This window comes from Buceros rhinoceros, unplaced genomic scaffold (genome assembly GCF_000710305.1).
Source record: "Buceros rhinoceros silvestris isolate BGI_N320 unplaced genomic scaffold, ASM71030v1 scaffold6321, whole genome shotgun sequence".
NCBI lineage: Eukaryota > Metazoa > Chordata > Aves > Bucerotiformes > Bucerotidae > Buceros > Buceros rhinoceros.
In genome coordinates, this window is record NW_010392584.1 from 124,196 (window position 1) to 148,326 (window position 24,131).

Here is a 24,131-nt window from a genome sequence, read left to right on the forward strand (position 1 = left end):
GTGGGTTTCTCTCCCACACATCCTCAGCAAACCTCCTTCCATTTCGGCCTAGTTGTGGCTCTCTCGGAGCAATCCTGCAGACAGTTACATGGGCAGTAGAGGTCACAGCAGGACTTCTTACAGCACGGGTATATGTCTATAACTGTAACATCTAAAAAATGAGATTAAAAAAAAGAGACCAGAGAGGGAAAATTTTAAGTAAATTCTAATTCAGACATCAAAATGCCATCATGATTGTGCTTTAGGAAGATGAAAATCCAGCGCTAATACATTAACAGTGAAATTTTTCTTTAAAGAACCATCTTCCTTCCAGTTAAAGTGCCAAAATTTGTTTGGAGGTGCCCTAAGATATATTTCTTTCCTCACTGAAAAGTTGATAAAACATTGCAAAACCACTTTCATTTTCTTAATAAAACATTCTTTTAAATTCTCTTCCTGTTTAAAAGTGTGTGATTAAGTATGTCCACAAAGTGAATTTTCTGAGATCCTTTTGGGTTTAGATGGCTTGCTCCTTGCTTGAGGATGCCTTAAATTGCAGTAGATTTCCAAGAGAAAATTCTGATAATGATTACCTGGTAAAGGAGTTTGAGATATCCCCATCTGTTCTTAATACACACAGCCTTGACGGCAGCAGAAACTGAGAATAAGAAAATACTGACCACGTTGTGAGCAGTCTCTTAGGTATATTGAATGTTTTTCCACATACTCCATGAAATACCAACTGAGTTGTTAAAAGATGGCTGCTGAGGAATGTCCTGCCATTGAAATTCAGATCACAGCAGACTGTCTTCAGTTTTTGCTTATGTTGAAGACATGAGATTGTGGAGTGTGTAAGATAGTTTATATAAACTGCTAGCTCTTGTGTGGCTACATAGCAAGCTAAATAATTCTGATTCTTGAACTTTCATAACATGAACTACTGGAAGAGCAGGGGCGATAGAGGTGGACTGTTCCTGGAAGAGCAAGTCCTCTGTCATGAGCATGAAAGAAAACAAAGCACAGGATCTGCTAACGTGACTAGAAAGTTACGCTTACTTCAGCAGGCAATGTATGCCGTATGTACTTTACACAGTTTACAAAAAGAAGATACTGTACTGATGCTGTATATGTTTTCAGTGCCTTAGATTTGCTCTAAGCACTGGAAATCATGCCCAAGTAAATACGTAGGGAAACAATTAATGTTATGTCGGAACTTATCTCCAGATAGTTTGAGTTGCTCCAACCTATCTGACTTCAATTCTGTTACTCTGATTTAGTGCTCTCCCATTTGTTCTTGGGAGAGCTGCAAACTCCATTTTTGTCTTTTCATTTCTGTCAGGCTTAAAACTTTATTTAAGGTTCAACATGTCATTTTGGTATAGAAGTGTTAGGGGTTGCTGCATCTGAATTATCGGGCAAAGTCAGCAAGGATACTGTGTAAAATGTGTCCTTTTTACCTATCATGCCCTTACTGGATCAAAAAAAGTTGTGGTGTTTTTTGGGTTTTTTTTTTTTAGCATTTGGTAACTCTGGTTTGGTAATCATAGGGACTATTTTTAGCATACAGATTGGAGGCACTGTCTGCAGAGATGTCTCTGTTAAATGGCAGATTCAGCTCCCTTTTTGTGCAGCTGAGGCTTGGCAGTTTGGTCCAAGTTCATGCATTTCATTCAGAAGTAAATGCAATCATCTTACTGCTGTGATTTTTTTTTTTTCCAGTTGCCATTCCAGCCAAATTATTTGTAGTAATCACTGTGTTGTCTCTTCTTTTTCCTTTATGTTGTCAGGAGCAAACAGAGTGGGTAAGTAACTAGAGCTGGTAACTGAGTATAAACATGAATTGAGTTGCTGGGGTAGCTGCGATTATGTCTTGAGGATGGAAGGGTTTGTCTTCTGAGTCTAAAAAACCAAAATTGCTATTGAAGTTTAAAAAATTCTCAGCCAAACAAATTATAGTCATCCAATTTAGGTACATTTTTCTAATTTCCTCCCAATTCCTTCCAATTATTGAGGAAACCATCACTGTGAAAGCAAAACTGAGGCAGCTGTTGGTCCTGAGACTAGCCTTGTGTAAACAAGTTAGGGATATGGTTAGTGTCTCTAATGGAAGCTCCAGACAAACACAGCAAAGCAGCACAAACGTTTTCTTGTGAACTGGTGTTTTTCTGGTCACGACTGAGATGTAGCAAAGATGGGGCAGGAGAAAGCTGGCAGTGTCTTTGATAATTCGTATCGAGTGATAAACTATGGACTGTGTCATCTGCCAGCATTTTCCGTCTTATAATAGTAGCAAAGGAAGGATGTATGGCTGGCTATGCTGCTTTCCGTTGCTAGGTTTGTACAAGTAACTAATGAGAGTCATCAGCTGCGTCCTGGGGACATAATCTACTGGGATACAAAGAAACCGTGTGAGACCTATCTGAAACTGCATACTTTGGCATTATTTAAACACTAGTGGATCAATGGAAGATTCCCATTGACTTCACCTGATTTTGGATTAGTCTTTATGCACCTTGGTTTCTGTGACTTGTTTTTATTTCAAGAGGGTGCAGGAAGCAATAGCCTTCCTCTATCTCCAATTGTATTGATTTTCATATGAAATCATAGCTTCCTGCAGAGCAATTAATTTTCCCAATGTTTCAGTTCAATTAGTAGTTGCAGCCCAGGGAACAGTGAGGAACATTGATCTCAACATGTAAGCTATATGGAGCGATTGTTTAAACATGTTCTGTCCAGAACTGGGGTATTAATTCCTCTTCATTATTTTTCAGTCTCAGCAGCCTAGTCTGAGATCAAAATTTCATTCATATAGAGCCATCTGATAGCTTTACAAGGAAGATTTTTAACTGTGGACAATAGTATAATGTAAGAACTTTGAAATGAGAAACAATTCTTATTCACTCTGTCAAAACCTCTAAAGGAGCTCATTCATGTGTTGAGTTAACCCATTTCTCCTTTTGTTGTATGTGTACAGCACTGTGCTTACACAGCTGTTTTATCTACTGTACTTCCATCTTGGTTTGTATTTGTAGACACATTCAACGTATGCACACAGGGGATTTAAAGGTCAGATACAGCTTATGGAGGAGGGCGTTTTTTGTGTGTGTGTGTGTGCATCTTTTCTACGAAAGAGAGTAACATATGATATTACTGTAGAGCCTTACCAAAATTTGACAGTGGAACTTTTGGGCAGTTTTACAAACTGAGTTTAAGAACTGTTTCAGCTAAGAGGCCTCTGCTACATGCTTGCTTATGTGTGCAAGAGGAAAGGTTGTGGTTGGAATTACAAAGATTCAGAGTGAACGCTCAGCATAATTAAATATTTTGGACCTTGCTAACCAAGTAATATGAAAATAACTTTAAAATTTTATGTTAGAGGTCAGTGAGCCTTGTGAACTGCTGTTAGACTGAGAGGTGGAAGAAATTACTAGTGTGTGGGAAAACAGGAAAGATGGATGCAGAAGTTCAGTTTTCCATTGTGCTACAGGATTCCTCCAAGGGATTCACGCTAACTACTTGATATACCTTGTTGCCCTCTCTGTTAGGGGCAACGTTTGTATGCTTCTGAGAAATGCGTTAAGATGGGACTGTGAAGATGACATGGTAAAGATCATATAAATAGCTACAGAAGAGAAATGGTTGTATTTCATTTAGGGTCTGTCTTGCAAAACGTTTGGGACACGGATCTTGAGTGGAACTGTTTACCTTCTTTTTAAGGACACATACAGCAAAGTCACAATAAATGATGCTTATTGTTTATAAATGTGTACATTTGATAAAGCATCGATCAAGTTGGAGAAGTATGAAAAAGAAGAATTTTGCTTAGCTGGTGCCCAGATTGCTTTCCAGCCCAAAAGTAATATGCTATGAATATAATAAAGTGTACCATTTCTTCCCTCTCCTGCTACCTTTTTGTGCTAGAAGAGAGAAGCAAAGAAGCAAGTTCTCTTCTGTAATCTTCTACAGAAGTTAGCATTCACTCCCCTTCCGAACCCTGTACTTCATTACCAGCACTTGTTGCAAATGGCTCAGAGCAGTGACTCTTTTCTTTTCCTTCTTGTCTGTTGGAGTTGGATCAGATTGATCAATAATTGATTCTGTATCAGAATCAAATCAGATTCTCCTTCTTATTTGAATACGAGAACCTGTTACTACAAGTCTGTGCAAAGATATGGGGCTATGTACCTCTACTCTGTTGTGTTCCTCTATAAGAAGAATTACGAATTTTAGTTTCTTATTGCTTATATTTATTTCATGGTGAAAAGCAGTTTGAGTATTTGTGGCATTATCATGGGGACAAGACAAAAGATTATTTTGCAAGTCTTCAGTAGTTTTTGCAAGCCTAATCCACATAACTGTTCCTGTTGTAGGCCTAGCTCCAGCAAAAAAATGCTCACACATGTGCTTAACTGCAAACCACTGCAGTGATACTGCAGATTTGAAGCCTTTTCAGGAAGACGACCCATTTCTGTTGAAGTGATTTACTGTTGGCAGGACCAAGGCCACAACTTTCACGTGTATTCGTTTCCAGAATGTCTTTTGCTGATCGTATCTGAGTTGATTTAACCTCTTCAACAAATTACAGCACGACAATATCTTGCAGTTTCCTTATTACTATGTGAACTGTTTATCCTGTCACAGAGAAGAAAAGGGTGCTTTAAAAGCTTTAATCAGTCACATATCTCTAAAAGTCTTTGTCTTTTGTGTGGATTTCTAAGGACATTTTGTTCGGTGCATATATCATTCCTTCTGTCACTTAAGAACTGCATTTTGTACTGAGACGTGTTTTGTTACTCTGAACTTCCATTTGAGGAATTTGCATTTCCTTAAGTACCGATAAGAGGAACCATTAGCAGTATGTACTTGAACAGCATTTTGTGGAGTAAAGTTGGTTGAGATTTTGGGTGTTTGCATATGCCAAGAGCTTGATTAATAGAAATAAAGAATAACAGCTCACCTTCTGGAAATACAATGGAAAAATGTTAACTATTTGCAAACCACTGGGTGAACTTGTATGCTAAATCTGAATCAGCTGAAAGGTCTAAAAACAGATGGGAACCATGGCATAGTCTTGTAGTGTAGCTTCTGTAGAGCTTAACATTTGACTAAGATAAACCCTAGCAGCCCTGCTTTACTCTGTATGTGTTCTGGTGATTTAGGACCTCCTCAGACCAGCAGTGGAAATGAGCAGCACTCCTCAGCCTCTATCTTTGAACATGTGGATAGGATGTCGCGTTCCTCAGACGCCAGCAGACGAGTCCCAAGCAAGATCCAGCTGATTGCTATGCAACCAATGGCAGCACCTCCAGTTCAGAACTCGGTGCTTTCTGATCGAGTAGCAGAGACCAACAAAATTAATAAAGAGGTATTTTTGAAGTTATTGGAATGTTTGATTTTAACCATATGGCCAGCCAAGAGGGAAGTGAAATGTATCCAGTTTCTTGTTGTAAGGAGTTCCTTGTTAGTTCCTGAGAAGTTGAATTTTGACAAGTTACAGAAATAATCCTGTTACTGTCCAGAGAGATAATCTGGCCTGTTTTTAAGAGATACCTAAACCAAAACACTGAGAAAGAAGCAAATTTGATGGTCAGGATACCTTGCGTTACCATCCTCTTGCTAATCAGCAAGATGTGACTTAGAGTTGTGTTAATTAATGTTTGAGAATTGGAATGTCTGGCCCACCTTGTTTTTCATTCTACACCATTCATTTGACTTTTCTGCAACTCAGGGTGTAGGTTATATAAACAGGTTATCTCAAGATATTCTGGGGTGTGAATTTGCAGCACATTCATCGCTTCAAACTTCTGATGTGTTTATCTGACAAGTAAACATACAGAAACTTCCTGCTTTCTCTGAGACTCAGGTTACTCTAAGCAGAATATGATCATGCCTGGAGCATTAGGAGAGAAGGTAATGCTCTGTAAAACCACGTCATACACTGCCTGAGTACCATGTACCTACATCCTGGTTTTATACTGTGCGTAAGATGGCATTCACATGTAGTTTAGTGGAAGATTACTGAAACCTTTAACTTACCTTACCGAAGAGAGGTAGATGCGTATATCTAGTATACGTAGGCACGAGGGGCCACAAAACGGAAGTCTGATTATATGGGCAGAAGACACATAATTCTGACTGTAAATGTAAAGGGTAAGTCTGGCTTGTGTCCCTTTTCTACTTTTGGGGAATTTTCATGAGGGAATATATAAAAATCAATTTTTATTTGGTGTTAATTTGCTGCTGCAGATGTGTTCCAGGACTAGTCCAGCACAGGCAGAGCAGTTGTTACTACCTGGTCTGATGCCAATCAATAAGAATGATCTCAGTAAGGGTCGGACCAGTACTTGAATGTGTGGTGTTAGGATAGCTTTTCCCAGATGATGAGGTGTGCTCCTGGGAATTTAAAAGAAGAGTGACAGGCAGGCATGGACACTCAGCCTGCAAGAAGACAGAGAGCTGCTAGTGCCATGTCCATCTAGGGCCCTGGGCCCTTGTGTTGCTGCTAGGGTTCGGTGTAGCTTGTGGCGGCCTCTTGTACTTAGCAGAGACGCTGAGTTACAAGCTCTGTAGGTTCTTGCTTCTTACGTGATGAAGGTCATTAAACGGAATGGGTGACAGACTTCAGTGCTATTGATCAAATGTAGCTCTGTATGTTAAGCAAAGGTAGATGTAGCCTGTACTGACTGTTCTTACTTTTCAGAGAAGTGTCCTTTCTAGAAGACAGCAGGAGGTTTTTTGTGTTTGGCCTGCCTTTTGTTAACAAACTGCCACCTCTAATTGCACCTGCTGGGCTGGCAATTGTATTGTGTGTAATAGTACATCTACCTAGGGAATCAATGGGGATACTGCAAAATATCCAAGAAAGAAAGTGTGTTTAAAATTGTGTGATTTATTTTAGTCCTTCGGAGATTTGAGGGAGGGAGGGGGAGGAGGAAGGAAGGGAAGAGGAGGAGAGGTTTATGAAAAAGCAACAAAACGTTCTGTTTGCAAAAATTACAAATGAAAAAATGCAGTTGATTTTTTTTTTTCCTCCTTCTTCAAGATACAGACAGCTCTGAGGCATAAATCTGAGATTGAGCATCACCGCAATAAGATTCGTCTTCGTGCCAAGCGCAAAGGACACTATGAATTTCCAGTGGTGGATGATGTGGTTGTGGTTGACTCCAAAGAACAGCACAGAATATATCGTAAGGCACAGATGCAAATTGACAAGATCTTGGACCCTGGAGGCAGTGTGCCTACTGTTTTCATAGAGCCCAGAAAGAGGTAGGAATTTCAAATATGGAAAAGACAAATTTTCTTTGAGTCAGTGTCCAAAGTACATCAAACCTGTACTTTGAAACTTCCAGAGCTTAGAATAATTTTTATCACTAATCAAATATGAGTTCCTAGGTGAAAAGGTTTGGATTGTTTCAAACACTTTGTTTATTTCAATATATGCCAGTATGTTTTGTTTTCAAATTACCCTCAGTAGTGAATTCTCAATAACTAAATCCAAATGTATGAAAACTGTCTAAAACAATTTGGTATTTCCTTGCATTTGTTGAATAGTTCTTGTTTGGTGTAAAGGGATCAAAATTGCAGTATAAGCACTAAAGAAGGATATACAGAAAATATGAACTGCAAGAAATAATATTTTTATAAAGGAGGGAAAAGATGCAAGATAAGGAAACCTTTGAAAGACTTAAAAAGCATGAAGGCTGAATTTTAAAGGCAAATTCACAAATCAATGAGATTTTGTCTGTTCCCGCTGGGTCGTAAGTTACATTTGTCAGCCTCACGGATCTGCCTTCTGGCCTTGTATTTCCAGAGAAAGTGTTCCCTGGGCTCTGTTTAGGGCTTATGAATACTGGCACTTTGTTCCCGGAGCACTGGTATCCTATGACTGCTTCTGCACTGGTAGAAAGTAGCTTTTCTCCATCTACATGTGTTCGCAGCTGGTTTGCCTGGTAGGGTTAAACACAGCATGCCAAGCACAAAGCCTTGTTGGCACTGTGGTCTGTTCCACTATTGCAAATGTGTCAGACGTTGGTCTGGGAGGTCTGGAGAGGCACTGGCGGCTGGGCTAGAGCATGGACAGCTTTGAAAGATGAATGTAGAAGGGAGATGACACTTGAGAGAGTTTGAGGGAATGGGACTGTTTGAAATGCTGCCAACAAGAGTGTTATTAGGGGAAGCCTGAGAGGAGAGATTTGAGGCTAAATGAAGGACTGGCATGAAAACCTGGGAAAGGGAAGAAAAAGAGGGCTGAGGCAAGGATGTCTTGGAAGAAATGGGCATAGGAGTTCAACCTGGAATGGGATGAGAAGTAAAATTGCAAAAAGAAGTGTGATTACCTTTGTCTTGTTTGTTTTTTCTCTCTCTTCTATTTGTTTTCTTCTTGTGAAGTTCTCGTGCAAAACGTTCTCCCAAGCAGCGCCGGCGACATCAGATAAATGGTAGTCCGATTGATGCAGAAAAGGACAGGTTAATCACAACTGACAGTGATGGGACATACAAAAGACCTCCAGGAGTCAATAATTCTGCATATATTGTATGTATGTCTCTTGAATGACAGGAGTGTTCTGATAATTGTAATGACAGTTGTGACGTCAGGAGGTTTTTGGTTTTCTGACTATGGTCTACATGGCTGGTTTGTCACATGTAGTTAGCATGTAAACCAAAGAGAAACAAGGATTTCATTGGCAGTGTGACAGTATTCAGCAGTAAAATTCTGCCAAGTATCCCTTGATATTAAAGAGGCCGAGAACCAAAACCTTGTATTCATTAATGCCACCGTATTACGCATGTGAAAGTATGCTTGGCATGTTCCACAATGTCTTGAACATAGTTTCACTCTAGTCCGGTTTGTTGGATATTATGTACTCATGTTACAGATGTTTTCATACTTTGCTCTCACAGAGTGGAAGACTCAGTTCCTCCTATGAGAAATGTTCTCATCTTTAAAATGTGGGAAGAATTAATGAAAGAGAAACATGTCTTGTACTATAGTAACTTGAAACAATTCTAGTACAAGTCTTGAAAATTAATTTTGTTTCCTGTCTAAAAAAGGCGATCATCTGTTCAATCATATTCTTGTCACAAACTGTATTTAGGCATCTTTAACCACTTCTTGGAGAGTTTACTAAGCCTAATGCTAATATTGGAAGCCCCTGGACAGTTTTCATCTTGCAAGATGATTTAATAAATTTTAGAATTTCACCATTAGCTGCATATGCAATCAGGTGACTACAATGTCAGTTTCTGCAGTCTCCCTCTGCCTTCAAACAAAAGTGTGATGATTTTAATGTCATGCTGCAGCAGAATGAATTTTCATCTGAAGCTGTTTAATTAAGACGTGTCACAGCCCTTTTGGCGTCTGTAGTGAGACAGTACTCAGAATGCTAAATTCCTGATGAAGTAGAGGCTTTTTCATCTTGACGACTGATTTTGCAGTCTGCATGCAGTGGTAAGAATGAGCTTTGGTGATAAGTCTGCTGCTGCAAAAGTCGTTTCGTTTCCTGTTACTGATGAACAATAAGCCCACGTGGAAAGATCCCAGGTAGTAATTGTGATGCATGCCTCAGGTATTGCTGCTATGAAGCATTTATATGAATCCCATTCAGGTGATGCACCCAAGTTCAAGTCCCATTGAGGTAACCACTTAGTTACTTAACAGCATCCTGTGTGTGATTTTCTAGGAGGTAATAGTTGCTTAATATTACTACTGCTGTGGTCAGTTGTAAGCTAAAGACTGTATTAATTTCTTGGAACTGCAAAAGCTGCAGAGAAGTCAAAGATGTAGGTGGAGCTGATTGGCTTTTTCTGGGTGGAGCAAACGCTCTCTGCGTGACTTTGTTATGTGCTTGCAAACCACAAGATTTCTGTTATAGCTGAGTAACTCCCACTGCCTGGGATCCAACTCCAGTTGTCTGAGATCAGAGTCTTTTGAGATCACACTGCATAAAGTGTATTGAACAGCTGGTGTTATATATGTGCATGCAGAAGGGGGGAGGGTAAGGGACAGATTTTTGCCCCGCACCAGCATTTGTACCATTTATCTCACTGTGGTTCTGATGAAGAAAATACTGCTCAGACTGAAGGCCCACAGGGGCTTGGAAGCTGACTGGTTAGATCTTCTTTGTGGCTGACCTTCACCTTCTTTCTGTTTTCATCCAGTCTGATCCAGACTTGCCTCCTGAACCTCAGACATCATCTTCAGCTGATATGGGAAAGTTCCCCAGCTTGCCTTCCCACCCAGTCTCCCAGTACATCCCTCCACAGCCATCCATTGAAGAGGCTCGGCAAACCATGCACTCGCTACTTGATGATGCTTTTGCACTGGTGGCTCCCAGCAGCCAAGCAGCCAATTCCACATCCGTCACACCACCTGGAGTTTCTGCAGGACAGCCGGTAAACAACACTCCTGCTCTAGTAGGGAGGGGAATCACATGCAGCCAGTGGGGATCACCTCATGGTCCCTCTCAGGCAGTAAACAAACCATTTAATGTGAGTGATGCGATTTAAAAGGCCTTTTTGGACAGGTAGTTAGCACCAGTTGAGCCATGGTCATGGTTATTGTGCCCTTGCTATCAGGACTTAACACAAGTGTAGAACAGCTTCTTGAACTGGAATAACCCTGTCTAATGACTGTCACAAGATAGTGAACTTGCTTTTTAAGCTCTATGGATTCTTTTCCCTTTTCCTGTCCCAACCATGAGAGAAGACAGGAGTTCTTCTCCTTTAGGATAACTTCTCTGTTCTTCTCAGTTATGATCTTTCACAGATCAGTCTTGTTAGGTCCAAGAGTAAAACTTTATATTCTTTAATATGTAATATATGCTAGTTTGTGTTTTGACAAATGAAAAAAGAATGTATTTGGCTTAGCTTGTATTTTTCAACAGGATATCCAAATGCTTTTGGGAAGTGTGGGATAGGGAAGCATTATTTCTGTGTCTGATTTTTTGCATTTTATGGAGCACTGAGACACATGGATAATCTTTCAGGTTATCTTGAGTTCCACAACAATTCAGTGCACGTGTCATAATGCCATTGGACTGTTGAGTCTGAGCCACATGATCTCTCTGCTGCAGTCTGATGCTGGTTGAGGTATAAAGAGATTTCCAAATGCAAAGCTTGATTTGCTGGAAGTTTTAAGCTCAGTAGACCAATAGAACAGCTGCTGATCTTCTGCAAGTGAGAGAAACTATTTCAGGAAGGTTTTTGAGTTAATACCCTGATCAGACAGAAGTGACTGCTGGCCCGCTGTAGTATTGATTCCCAGATCTTTTTGTGCTTCTGGGTTTGTTTACTGCTGCAATCAAGTCACACATACTGTCCTGATCTCTGCCATTCATCACTTAAAAGGCTGACAGTGGACTTCCCAGGGTATGCATTTTGATTTTAAATTGTATTTTTTCATTCTTCTGACAGAGATATGTGGAATTTGGAATGGCTCCACCAACAACACCAGGTCTCCTACCAAGGTAGCTTTTCACTGATGGTATTATTATTTTCCTTGCAATTCCTCCAGAGTTCTTACTGGCACTGGTATATTATTATACAAAGTACTGTATAAATGAGAAATAACAGGAGTCCAGATCCATCCTGTGTAATTTATTTATGTAGCATGAATGACATATGCATGCTGTATGGAATCCAAGCCTCCATTTAAAAGAAATGTGTTTCTAGCCCCTTGGCTAAAGAGATATACTTCCAAATATTGAGTAAACCGCTTGAGTTTCAGCTTTTAGAGAGCCTGAAGCAGTTACTCAGATGCATGTAATTTTCCCAATACTCTGCTTTCATGTTGTTTCTGTAGCCTAAGGGCAACACTCACTCGCAAAAGCTTTCAGATGACTATCAGATTCATTCTATTTTTAACCAAGTTGAGAACAAACTGCAGAGCGTGGTGACCCTCACAGAGAAAGCCTGCTTTGCAGGCCTGTTAATATAAAATCAGGAAGGAAGAATAAATTTTCCATCTTCTCCTGGCCTTGCTGTTGGAGAATCATGTAGAGAAGAAAACAGTTGTCCAGGTGATCGTTAATTCCATGTTTCGTATCTGTGTTTTAACTGTGTGTGAGGCTGGATTCTCGAGTCGTTACCCACTGTGATCAAACTTGTCTCACCCTCTCCAAGCTTCTGTAGCCAAGGTAGTAAAAAGGTGGCCTCGTGCTGCTCTCTCATTACCTTCTTACAGCTGACTGTGTGAGGCAAAATCTCACTGGTATCCACGTCATTCATTAGATTTCACCTAAAGTCTTCACTGCCTTGGAAACTTGATGGTAAAATGGATATGAAGAAATTTGCTTTATCCATTGTTCTGCAACCTGGTTTAGAAAGGACCAACTAGAAAAGGAGGAGCCTTTAAGCACGTTTTCTTACTTAGGTCTTGGCTGAAGTTTCAGTGTGAGAGGAGCATATGGGAAATGACGCAGTATGACATGCAGTGGTTTTCTTTGTAATTTAGGTTACCTTGAAAATTATGAACTTTGAGACTGCCCGCAGAAAGCATAACCTAGTCATTTGTTACTGAGGATTTTCTCTTTGGCCTGCAACACATTCAGGGGAAAGGTGATAAATTGATCATGCCAAGTGCTGTAACCCATGTTAATACAGCCGAGCAAGATAGTGTCTTTGCAATGTGTATTTTTGTTCAAACGTTTATCAATCTTTTGCATAGGCATTCTGGAATGGTAGCATTATTAATAGTTCAGATGCTGGCTCTGCCAGTGCCAGCATACTAAGTTAACAATCTGCAAGGTCGTTGACCTTAACAGGAAGAAATGCTTTAAATGTTCCTTAAAATAGAAGGTTTCCTAAACCTCGGTCAATAGAAAACAAGGAGAGAGTTGTCATGGTTGTGAAGTGGGCATTATACTCAAATTCAGAAGATAATGCTAAATAAGTTGATAGAAACAGTGCACCAATTAGAGGAAGGAAAAATGACCTGAGGTCGGTATGATTAGGTGGCATATATCAATGTCATGGTCCATCGGCTTAACTACCCAGTGTATGGAATAATAGTTGGGTGACCGTACTGTTCCCTTCTCTGTACAAATGCAGTCAGCATCTTTAATGGAGTAGAACCAACCTGGGTAAACAAAATTAAATGTAAAAGACCTAGGTCATATAATAGCTACGCAAACATAGTCACAATGAACAGCTTTTACCAGAAAATTAATATTGCATCATGCAGCAGAGATAGAGACAGTTAGCCATGGTGGATTAATGATGTAAAATTGATTTGGGGGGCAATATCTTTGCACTTAATTAAATAAATGGAGATTGATTTTTTTGAATGTGCAAAGGTAAATTGAAGGATGGGTCTCAGTCTAGAAATAAGAAGGAGCACTAGAAAGCCTGTATGATATAGATTCAGAGCTGTAACCCATTTTCTGCACTCTTCTGTTGATCTCTGTCTTTAAGAGTAGCTATATCTATTACAAAGATGATTGAGGAGAGAGGGTAATGGGTTATTAAATATGCACTTGTCAAGTACAAATTCATCAGCAAATGTCCCGGTTTGAGCTTAACAGCAATAAATTATATACTTCCTGTCCTCTGAAAAATTGGCACAAAAATAACACATTTACGTAAGTGTTGAGAAAATATTTTCTTTAGATGACGTAAAAAAATCGATTTATCATCTACGAGATCCCAGCTCAACACGGCAGGTATAAACGGCCAGATGATCACATCCTTTACTGGTTACAGTGATTAACATAACAGAAGTGATATTGTTAAACATTACCTAGCCATTCAAGCAGTTATTTTAACTAGCTTGGAAATCTGGTTGGAAATGATTCCCTCTGGATCTGCTGAGTGGACAGGTGGGATTGTATGCAAGGGAGCTGGGAAAATTCTGGCACTTTCACAGTGGGATTGTTGCAGCTTGAACTCCTTATACCTCCTTCATTTATTGCTGTATGCCAAGTAGCTAGTACTTTAATTTACAATTACTTTTTTGTGCTTTAGGCTCCTGTTTGGCTTTATTAGTCTATTCATTATTATGTCAACTTTTTTTGCTATCTGGCCATCATACAACGGTGGTTAGTTTCGCAAATAAAGCACAAATCAAGATTAATTTGAATTAGATGCAGTCATGAGATATTCCTATAAAACAAAAGGGTGTAAAACCAAAGTCTTGAGGAATGGAATAGGTTGCAGTCTGTAGCCTAGAAGGGCTTAGATACTGTTGTGGTAAAAAGCATATAAAACTCATCCCTAATTCTCACTTTGTGTAATTTCACGTGCCTGACTTAGAATGTTTGTCTCGCTTTGCTTGCTTTATACTTCACCAGTGAGAGGCTTCTGCAGAAAATGGTTTAGTGAATCTAAACTTTGGCACTGAATGCCTCTTGAGGGGCATGTTGTCTCTTCTTTGATCGTACCTGGAGTCTGAGAGGCTAGCCTAGTAATCTAAGCACCTGAAGTTTGGCCTTCCATGCCTCCATCATATTGATAGGAATTAATAATCCTTGAAAACTCAGCTGCCATCAGTCTTAAAATATAATCTCTCCATGATAGGGTTAAGACTGGTTAATAGGAAGCATAGGAAAAGCAACATTTGCATCTCCTTCTCTACTCCTGTTCTGTGAGTGAATTATAGTTTCTAAGTCCCACTACCTTGGCACAATTAATTAAGTTAGACTGGTAACAGTTTCTGTTGTTAACTCTTTTCAGTAAATATATAACAACAATGACTACCAGTGTCAGCCTGAATTATAGGAAACATTAATTGTAGTATACACTGCATCCATTCATACGTGCTAGTGACAGCTCTGAGTGGTCTGATGAATCTTAAAGAGCAAGGTTTTGAAAATGTATTGGAAAATTATCAGAGTGCTTAATGAAATAGTAATTGTTCATGAAATACACATGTAATGCAGTTTGTATGGTTTGATTTAGACCAAAAATGTGTGCTGAGAAACTTTGATTAAGAATCAGTTTTGTTGCTGAGGTGAGCAGCTACATCACTACTGAAGTCTTATTTTTCTGTTTTTTTTTTTTTTTTAATTGAAGATGCTTTTTTCTTCCAAGGGGAAAACAAGATCTGTGGACTTCTTTCTCTGCATTGAGGAAACTGCGACATGTGAAAAACACTTGTGTGTAAATTTTGTTAGAGTTTCTAAGTCCTATTCCCATGCAGGTCATGAAGGAGAAATATATTCCTCAGATGTAATTATTTTCATAAACATTTAAGATTAAAATATATATTAAAAGGCATCATAATGAACTGTTGTATGAGGTACATTTGCATTCTTGTTTCTAGTTAGGCAATTCATTTATTGTAATCTTCAGTCCTTACTTTTCCACAGGCAGAACTTTGGGCCAAGTTTTCTTCAACCTGCAGAGTTAATGCACCCAGACCAGCAGCTACCTGAGGTTCAATATTCCTCCAGAGGGATATATTCAGAGGAAATGCCATCAGTGGCACGGCCACGACCAGTTGGAAGCACCGCAGGTACACTTCACTTAAGTTGAATATACACTAAAATAACTGATCCTTTTCCTTATCTGCTCTTACACTGAGGTCACCATTAAGACATCATTCTTCAGCTATTACACTTGAGCCATGGTCCTTGTCTTCACTGCCAAAACAGTGATCACAGCATAAAGTCAACTTTACATTCCTGGGACCTTACAGAAAAAGGCAATGCTTTGTCACCTTTTTAGTGTCTTACAAGCACTGGTTTTCATACAACATGTTTAAGGAAAAAAACCCAACATGCTCAAAGAATGGAAGACTATGTAATTGTTTTAGGATGTACAGCATATATGCTAATTTTCCACTGCCAACTACTTCTTTTGTGCTAAATGAGCTAACTGATACATTCCAAATCAGCCTTGCGAAACAGCAAATTTTTTAAATACTTTTCTGCATCTTTATTTCGCATTTCTATTCCTAGAAATGTATGCATAAAAGCAAGATCTTTTAGCTTCTGATGATATTATCTATTGCTGCTGTCCCGTTTGAAATCACCTTCCTTGATTTGGTTGAGATAATTTCCATAGCACTCATCAATGCTATCATGAATAGGATTCTTAGATCCCATGGCAAGTAAGCAGCAAACGCTTATTCTAAGAATAAAAGATTATATTCTTATCCAAATGCCACAGCTGATTTTTCTCTCAGAGAAATGTTTTCTTCCTGAGTAGTTGAAAAAGACTGAACATATGATCATATACTCATGTCAGAGTCCTAGGTTTGATAGCTGCTATCCTCCCCCTGTAAATTTTAAATGAAAAAGAATGACAGGGATGTAGTGACTATTACGGTTTAATGATGTTTATTTTATTGTCTCATTTACACTATTCTCTAAATGTTCACGTATATTTTGCTATAAAGTTTGGACGCAATTCAGATGATTACTTCCTGTGTTTCAGCATAATTACGTGCAAATAACAAACTTCTCAAATACTGGGTTTTCTTGAGAGGAAAATATGAAAGTGATCTAGCTGTCTGTCATGTAAATCACACTTGTTTTTGTCTATTCCTCCCTTTTTGTACATACGCACACAAAGTTTTCTCTCGTGTATTTGTGAGTTTATTAAATGTGTTTCATTTCTAATGAATAATAAAATATAATAATAAAATAAATTGTGTTTCCCTGAGGGAGGAAATTTAAGAGAAACATGTTGTTACATGTCTCTTGCAATTAATGGTGGTGACCATCCTTGCATGTGTTTGAACGCAGCGGGAGGGGAGGGAAGGAAAAGGAGAAAGGAGGAGGTTAGTTATCAGGCTTCAGGGAGACAGAGTGTGTTCTGACCTTCTCCTTAGTCAATGGCAGCATCGTTTAATATTTAACCACAAAGCAAAGCTGAAAGAACGATACTCTTATATAGGCATGTATTTAATTCTTCTGCGAGATGGAATAGAAAGCAGTCTGGAGAGTTAGGGTTTTGCCAGTGTGATGCAAATAATGTGTACCACAGGAACAAATATCTTCTCTCTTCTGCTAAGTAATTTACATGAAAGCATTGCCAGGGCTTTCATTAAATGCTGTTTGGAACGGGCTGGCATATTATTGGAATGAAGTGTATTTCATGTCTGAGATGCATGTTATCTCAGCCTCTTCTTTCAATGCAGCGACAATGAAAACCATCACACTCAAATGAACTGCACAAAATGCACGTAACTTTTCCTTCTTTATTCTACACTGACAACCTTCTTTCTGCTGATTTTTATTAATTGCACAGAAACAGAGCTCCGCTTTTCTTCTTGTCTCCTGCTTCCAACAAAGTTTTATGTTGTCGTTTGTCTGCCCTACAAACCTGACTGTGTATAAAGATGAAAAAACAATATTTGCTTTTAAGGTTCTCAGATACAGCACCTCACTCAGGTGGGAATTGCTAGCAGGATCGGAGCTCAACAAGTGGAGATCCCCTCAGGCAGAGCAGGGCATGGCCAGCCGGGGGGGCCAGGGTGGCCCCAGTACCGTGGAGAGGATGAATATGCTAGGCGAGATGCAGTGAGTACTGTGTTACACATTTGCATAGTTTCTGAAGTAGTGATATGTTCGGATATTTTTTTTTCCCTGCATTACTGTCTGGAACTTTTTTCCCCTGGAATACTTTCAGTTGCTTCTCTGACATTCTTTGCTTTGCTCTTCAAACCCTTGTTAGCTCTTCTAACTTCTGCTTGCTGTTCTTTCACCTTCGCTTCTCTTTAACTGCTTTCTCTCACCTTACCCTAACTTTTTTTTCCTCACGTGAGGCCTTCACCCATTAATTGCAGTTCACCCAGTTCTGCTTCTGAGCTCCGGCAGAGGTGGATACTGCTCTCCATTTTCTTCTTTGAAGTATGCCTCTGTATTTTGAGATCATTGTAAGTAGAAAACATTGAATTAAATTGTTCCAGACTACCGTTCTACTTTGTATTGGTGTAGTTCTTTTGTCTTCTGTATCAGTGCGCAACAGCAGGAGTCAAGGCAATGGAATAAGATACACACTTGCACATAACAGTAGAGGTGTTTCCAAACAAGTTAATTTCCTAGCCTCCGTCAGCAGGATGTGGTAAATTAATGTGTATTTGTTTACCAGCATTGCCTAGGCAGCCATCATGGCTTCATGTTCTTGGCACTGGTGTTTCTAGAGGTTGACGTTTCTGATTCAGTCAGATGTGTGAGGTTGAAGATAGCGTATGGCCTTTTCTAGGAAAGTTTGTTGCCTGCTACCAGTCCGCCTTTGATGTACTTGCATTCTGAAGCAGACTGACCTGTGACAGCTTTATTGTAGTACTCTTGAAAGCAACAACTTTATGCTCCTTCTTTTGCTGCTTTGCTTAAACTGGTTTCTTCCTTGATGGAGAAAGGAAGGATCTCCTTTTCCATATTTAGGGCAGTGCATGTTCATACTTCTTGAAGTTGTTTTGAAGTATTGTGTGATGTCAAAGTGGATTTTCTGAAAGGAAATGCAACAGATTGGGCCTTATCTTCAGATTTTGGTGAAACTGAGCTGCCACCTCCAAATGATCTTGAGAGGAGGAGCATAAAGCTTGAGAACTGGGCACACTAGAGTCAAGCTCTACTCATACTAATCAAAAACTTTAATTGTCAAAGCAGAAGGATGTATTTACCTAATTTAATTTACTATATGTGCTTGGAACTGTGGTATTTGAATGCAAGAACATCCAATTACATCTAGAAGAGCGCTTGCATGAGAGATCTTAGTGTCTCTCCTGTTCCATTTTCAGAGGCATCTCTAGGTTACCATTCATTGCCCCTTATCATTTGTCTTTCTTTTCTTAAAATGACTTTTCTAGATCTGTGGGCCTCTCTTCTCTGTCCCCTAAGTGCATGTTCAGCCATTACTATCTTAATATTTATTATTTAAATTGCTAAGATATTATTGAAAATTCAGTTCTAGATTCATTATCTGACATGTTATGGAAACAGTTGCTTTTGACATCAGTTACATGCACAACTTTCAAAGATTCATGTCCTAATACAATATGATTTGGTGCAGTTTGCACCTTCAGTCACCATTTCAGGTGGGTACATGTCACTTCAATCCAAGCTGACTTTCTTTTAATTAATCATAGTTTAAACACTTTCTTGGCTTTGGCAGAACTTTTTACTCACTGGCTGCTGCAGTTCATATGTCACTGCAATGTGATTTTTTTCATTTGGGGTTTGTTTGGGTTTTTTTTTTTGTTGGTTTTGTTTGTTTTTCTTACAAGCAAAAGGAGGTGATCATGAACTAAAACCACCTGAGTACTGGTGTAATTTAGCTGAAGGGTGCACCTAGTGCCTGCAATTTCCTTTTCCTGTGAGGAAGTCTTTTTTTGCAAAAGATTATTACCATTTTAAAAAACATTATTAGATGAGTCCCCTAGCCTTGTAGTTTTCTATAGTTAAATAATTACCTTCAGAGTTTGGATTCCTTCACTAGGACAGAGCTCTAAATATGTCTTTCCTCTTTTTGAAAAGGACATTTTTCTTAATGACAGTCGTGTTCCTTATGGTGCAGTGTTCAACTGATCCTTTGCAAACAGTCTTACTGTTCTCTCATTCTGAGGAAGGTTCTAAAATTAATCTCTGCATTTAGGAAGATTAGATCTAGAGTGTTCTTTTCACCCACAAACTGTAGAGGGATCTGCATTTGTGTTCCTGCAATGGCCCATTTCTGCACAGTATCCTCGACTGTTATTCCTGCAGTCAACACCTGATTTTCTGCTGGAATATGACCTCTCACTTGTATCTCCTGACCCAAAGCCAATGTGCAGGTTACCATTGATTCACCTTAATTCTCCATCTAGAAGGCCTAGGCAATCAGGATAATTACAGCACTTCCTTAGCTGACACAAAATGAGCAAGTGGTCATTTGAGCAGCAGAACAAATGAAGCCTCATTTCTTACAGATGTCTAGGGTGTCTTGTGTATCTCTACCTCCCTGCCACCACCTGGCATCATGTCCTGTCTGACTACAATTCCCTGTAGCTCTCCACTGTTCTCCCACGTCTGCTCCAGGTTTCCAATGTTTCCCCCATGCCATTCTTATCCTTTCACTCTATTTTTATTCTCCAGTTGCCCACTGTAGTGTCTCTAAGCCATCTCACCATACGTCAAGTTGTTTCTCATGTCTCCTAGCTATCCCTTATGAGGTACATGCTGGTTGACAGGTCCAGCTGAGCACAGTCTAACTTGGCCTGTCTGCCACTCAGAAGTAGAATCAATGATAGCACAGATCAGGTGATGTCTAATTAGCTGCCTATTTCAATTAACTTTATAATATACATCTGTTCATACGTGTTTGTGTATATATATTTGTACATCCAATTCAGCTAAAATTGGCCACAGAGTTTGCCAGTTATTAAATGGAGATTAATGAATTCACAATGTGATCTCACAGATCTTCATTCCTCCAGAAGGAAGATTCAATAAGGATATTTTTGTCAATTACTTTGTACTTCTATTAATTACACAAGTTTCTATAATAAAATATATAACTTCTAGATACTATATCAAACTATTTATTGCTACATGTGTAATATTATGTATCATTGTGTGTTTCTGTGAGTAAAGAAATTTAAAAGTAAAAAAAAAACACAGCAGAAAAAATTCTTCCAGTAGTTTGATATAGCTGAAGTTTCTATACCAGTCTTGTTTTGTAAGTTCTCACACCAGTTTAATTCTGATGTTGTATACGAAATCACAGAAATACACACTTGTTTTTTGAGATATTTAAGAAAACTTTGATAGCCTTAATGTTAAAAAAAAACCAGCCAGTGCAGTCATCAGATATTCTTCCTAACTTCCATTAAGCAACAATTTTTTTGGTGCTGTTTCAGTGCAGTATGAGATAGGAGCTGAACCACATAATGCATTTTAACGTGGAAGTAACCTGAGCATGATTTAGGTTGCTGTCAAGACTCATATGACAAGGAATGTTTGATTTTAATATTTTTTTATGTCACCTCTTTTCTATAAACCCACAGAGTACTTGTTGGGTTTGCTAACTCTAGACTGCAAGTATGAATTAGTTTCAGGTTTCACTGCCAAATTAATAATTCTGAACAATCAAGAGACCCATTCATTCCTTTCTGATACTAAAACCACCTCCCTTTTATAAGAAGTAATACAGGATGTTACTTGAAAAACCTTCTTTTCATTCTTCTATTAAAGTCTCTTTTAATTTAACAGTGTAAATAATAAGTCCTGTGCATAAGCTGTGTAAGAGAGTCAGAATCTATTATTAGTTTCTACCTTAATCAAAATGGCTTAGAGTTTAGTCATTTATATCATGAGAAATGTTAAGGAATACACCCTCTTGCATTTTTGTGTTCCCTGCAGACAGCTGCCACAGTCACTCCAAGGTCTCCCTTATCCTTCCCAGGCTCTGCTTTGTAATCCCTTCGTTCTCCTCTGCCTCACCCCCAAATCCTCTTCTAGCTGACCTTGCTGCCCTTTCTTCCCTCATCAGATTGCTCTCTCTGCTACTGCTTAAGGCTTATCCACAGAGAAAGTTGGTGCTCACTAAACTGTGGTAGCTGTGATCTGAACTTCCTGCAGCCAGCTGCTCCTCATCCCCACCACAGACCCTTTGAAAGGGGATTAAGTTTGCTTTCCCAATTGTGCATTCAGCAGGGTTTGTTCAAGTCCTTTGTGTCCAGTGTTTTCTTCTGGCTTTTATCAGCCTTCAGCAATATGAGGCAAGAGGAAATGCTTGCGTTAGGGATGTCAGCTGAAGTATAGATTTTCAAAATGTACCTCGTTTGTGTCTGTTGTAGGAGGCAGTGCAGTTGCCTAATGAACTGTAAATTCATGCTTTGTTTTAGTGTAAGCAGATTTTTTTTTTCCAGATAAACAAGCCTGTGAACTCAGGCCTCTGTTTTGTTTGAAAATCTATGTTACTGAACAAATGCAGAATTAACCCCTTTCTACCCACAAACAATGATTATCCCTGAACGAGGGTAGTGTTTCTCAGATATGTAAAACAGCTGTTGAATATAGAAAAATCTTATCTTTTTTATTTGAATAATTTTCTCCTGCTGGTTCTTCTGTTGACCGTGTTTTCCTGGGCACTGGTCAGTCACAGGGTCCTCACAAGCATACATTCTGAACAGGCAGCGAGGCAGAGAAGGGGAAGGTGAAAGTAATAGTATCTCTATTTATAAAATAGTGCGGAGAAATGACAGCTGGGAAGAGAGTGGTTTGCCTGTTGTCTTTTAGGAAGTTGGTGGAAGAGCAAGGAAAGAGAAGCCAATTCTGTTGACTTCCAGTTCTGGGGTTTTTTTTTCTCCTCACCTGCTTCCTCTTCAGTTTCTAAACATACCAGAGATTAGAAAGGGGATCAGACTTTTTAATGGATGCTTAAAGAGATTTTGAAAATCCCTGAACTTGAGGCAGTCCATCAATTTTGTGCACACTTGTTTATGCTTCATAAGAGGAGTCACTCATTCATACAACAGAAGAACAGTGGCAGCAGATAGAAGCATCTCCATCTGCTTTCCCTCTGTTCTTTGCCTTTTTGCTTTCTTTTCTTTTCTGGGGTTATTGTGTTTGTTCAAAAAGTACAATAATGCTTTCTACCTTTTTTCAGACGCATATGCATGGACACCAAGAATATTCCTCCTCACCAGTATTCCAGATGCAGAGGACTTCAGCCAGGCAGCCTTCGGCGCCCCCTGCTCAGCTTCCACACAACAGCCTACAGGGCCAGGGCCTTTGCTACACCACCAGTTCCACTGAGGACCTCCAGCCAGGTCACTCTTCAGCCTCTCTTATCAAAGCAATTAGAGAAGAACTTCTACGACTTTCTCAGAAACAGACAACGGTGCAGAACTTCCATAGTTGATTTAGCATTCCCTTGCAAATCTGCCAGGTATCTGCTTCCTATGGAAGCAAAGACTTAGAGGAAATCAGCAATGTTGTTCTCTCAAAAGAGTGAACCTTCACAGCTCTGACAACGCTCTGGAAAAAATGAAAAAGGCAGCCAAATGAGGATAGTAAGGAGAGATGGAGGACAAACGGGGAAAATCATCAGTGTCATCACAAGTAATATTAATTAATCTGATAATATTACGGTGCTCCTCTTCTCTCGCTACCCCTCATTCAGCCTAACAAATAAATAAAACCTTAGGTCAAGAAGTCAATGCTCCAGCAACAACAACAAAAAAACAATCACAGGAACAAACTTCAAGTGTGATAGACTCCTTTTTCTAAGGAAGCAGATGAAGTAATAGAAGGCTTGAATAAACTGAGATGACATTTTGCAAGAGATTGCAAGTATTCTGATCTCTCCAGTGCTTATGGGGAACTGGTTTGTGTTGCTTTTCTGCAAGATTACAAACTGTGTCAGCTCAAGGGTGTTGAAGGCATGACCCCACATAAGAATCGCTTTGTTTGTCAGAAACAGTGGGACTACTTAGAATAAGTCTTTATGAGCTACTTGTAACAATCTGGAACAATAATTGTTATAGCTCTGTGCTTCCAAATGGAGCTACCCTCTGCACTCTTCCTTGTTTTCCTTCTGGTGCTGAAGCTTCAAGTGTTCCTTCATCTTCAATGTTTGCAAAGTGAAACATTGGCCTTGTATAACTAAGAAAATATCTGTAGATTCATTCAGGCTGGAAAAACAAAACAAAGCATCCAAACAGAAAGGGCTTGGCATATATTTTGTTTTAAAATTATTGAAAACTAGGAGAGGAATACTTGGCCACAGTCGAATTTGGGGAAATGTGTATGTATATCTTTAAAAAATAGATTTATATACTACATGCTCTTGCAGGACCAGCGATAAAATATTGCTACTCTGTAGTTTGCTTTGTGGACAGAAACCAATCCAGCCTGACTGGTACAGGGTCACCAGCATTACATTATCAATTGATGTCCTAAATCATTGCTTATGTTTGGATCTGAATAATTTTAGTGGAAGTCAGTGACAGTTTAGAGCATTAACATAGGCTTAGATTTGCAGTTTTGACACAGTTTCTATATACTTGTTTCCACTGTCCCTTTGGACAAAGGGTAAGCATTATACCCATGGTAAGAATGGTACGTGCCATGGAACTGTTTGTTGCTGTTTTTTTCCAGAGTTTTAATTTAATATTAGCTACGAGTTTACTAATATTTGGCCATTGCATAACTGTAGCTGACATAATACACGCGGAAATTTTACTTAAGTCATTATTTGTTGGAGTGCATTTATTTTCAGATCAGACT

General features: G+C 39.2%; 1 protein-coding gene across 1 annotated transcript in view; it reads left to right on the top strand.

Moving 5' to 3' along the window:
- The window catches only part of KIAA1549 (KIAA1549 ortholog), a 75,094-nt gene extending 52,018 nt beyond the window's left edge, over positions 1 to 23,076 (top strand). Inside the window, exons 12-19 of the mRNA XM_010144549.1 lie at positions 5,139 to 5,344; positions 7,022 to 7,245; positions 8,368 to 8,512; positions 10,138 to 10,371; positions 11,392 to 11,444; positions 15,282 to 15,427; positions 17,284 to 17,438; positions 22,510 to 23,076. Of these exons, the coding sequence (XP_010142851.1) occupies positions 5,139 to 5,344; positions 7,022 to 7,245; positions 8,368 to 8,512; positions 10,138 to 10,371; positions 11,392 to 11,444; positions 15,282 to 15,427; positions 17,284 to 17,438; positions 22,510 to 22,764 (1,418 nt within the window). The 3' untranslated portion in view covers positions 22,765 to 23,076. The remainder of the gene's footprint in view (positions 1 to 5,138; positions 5,345 to 7,021; positions 7,246 to 8,367; positions 8,513 to 10,137; positions 10,372 to 11,391; positions 11,445 to 15,281; positions 15,428 to 17,283; positions 17,439 to 22,509) is intronic.
- Positions 23,077 to 24,131: the final 1,055 nt, after the last annotated feature.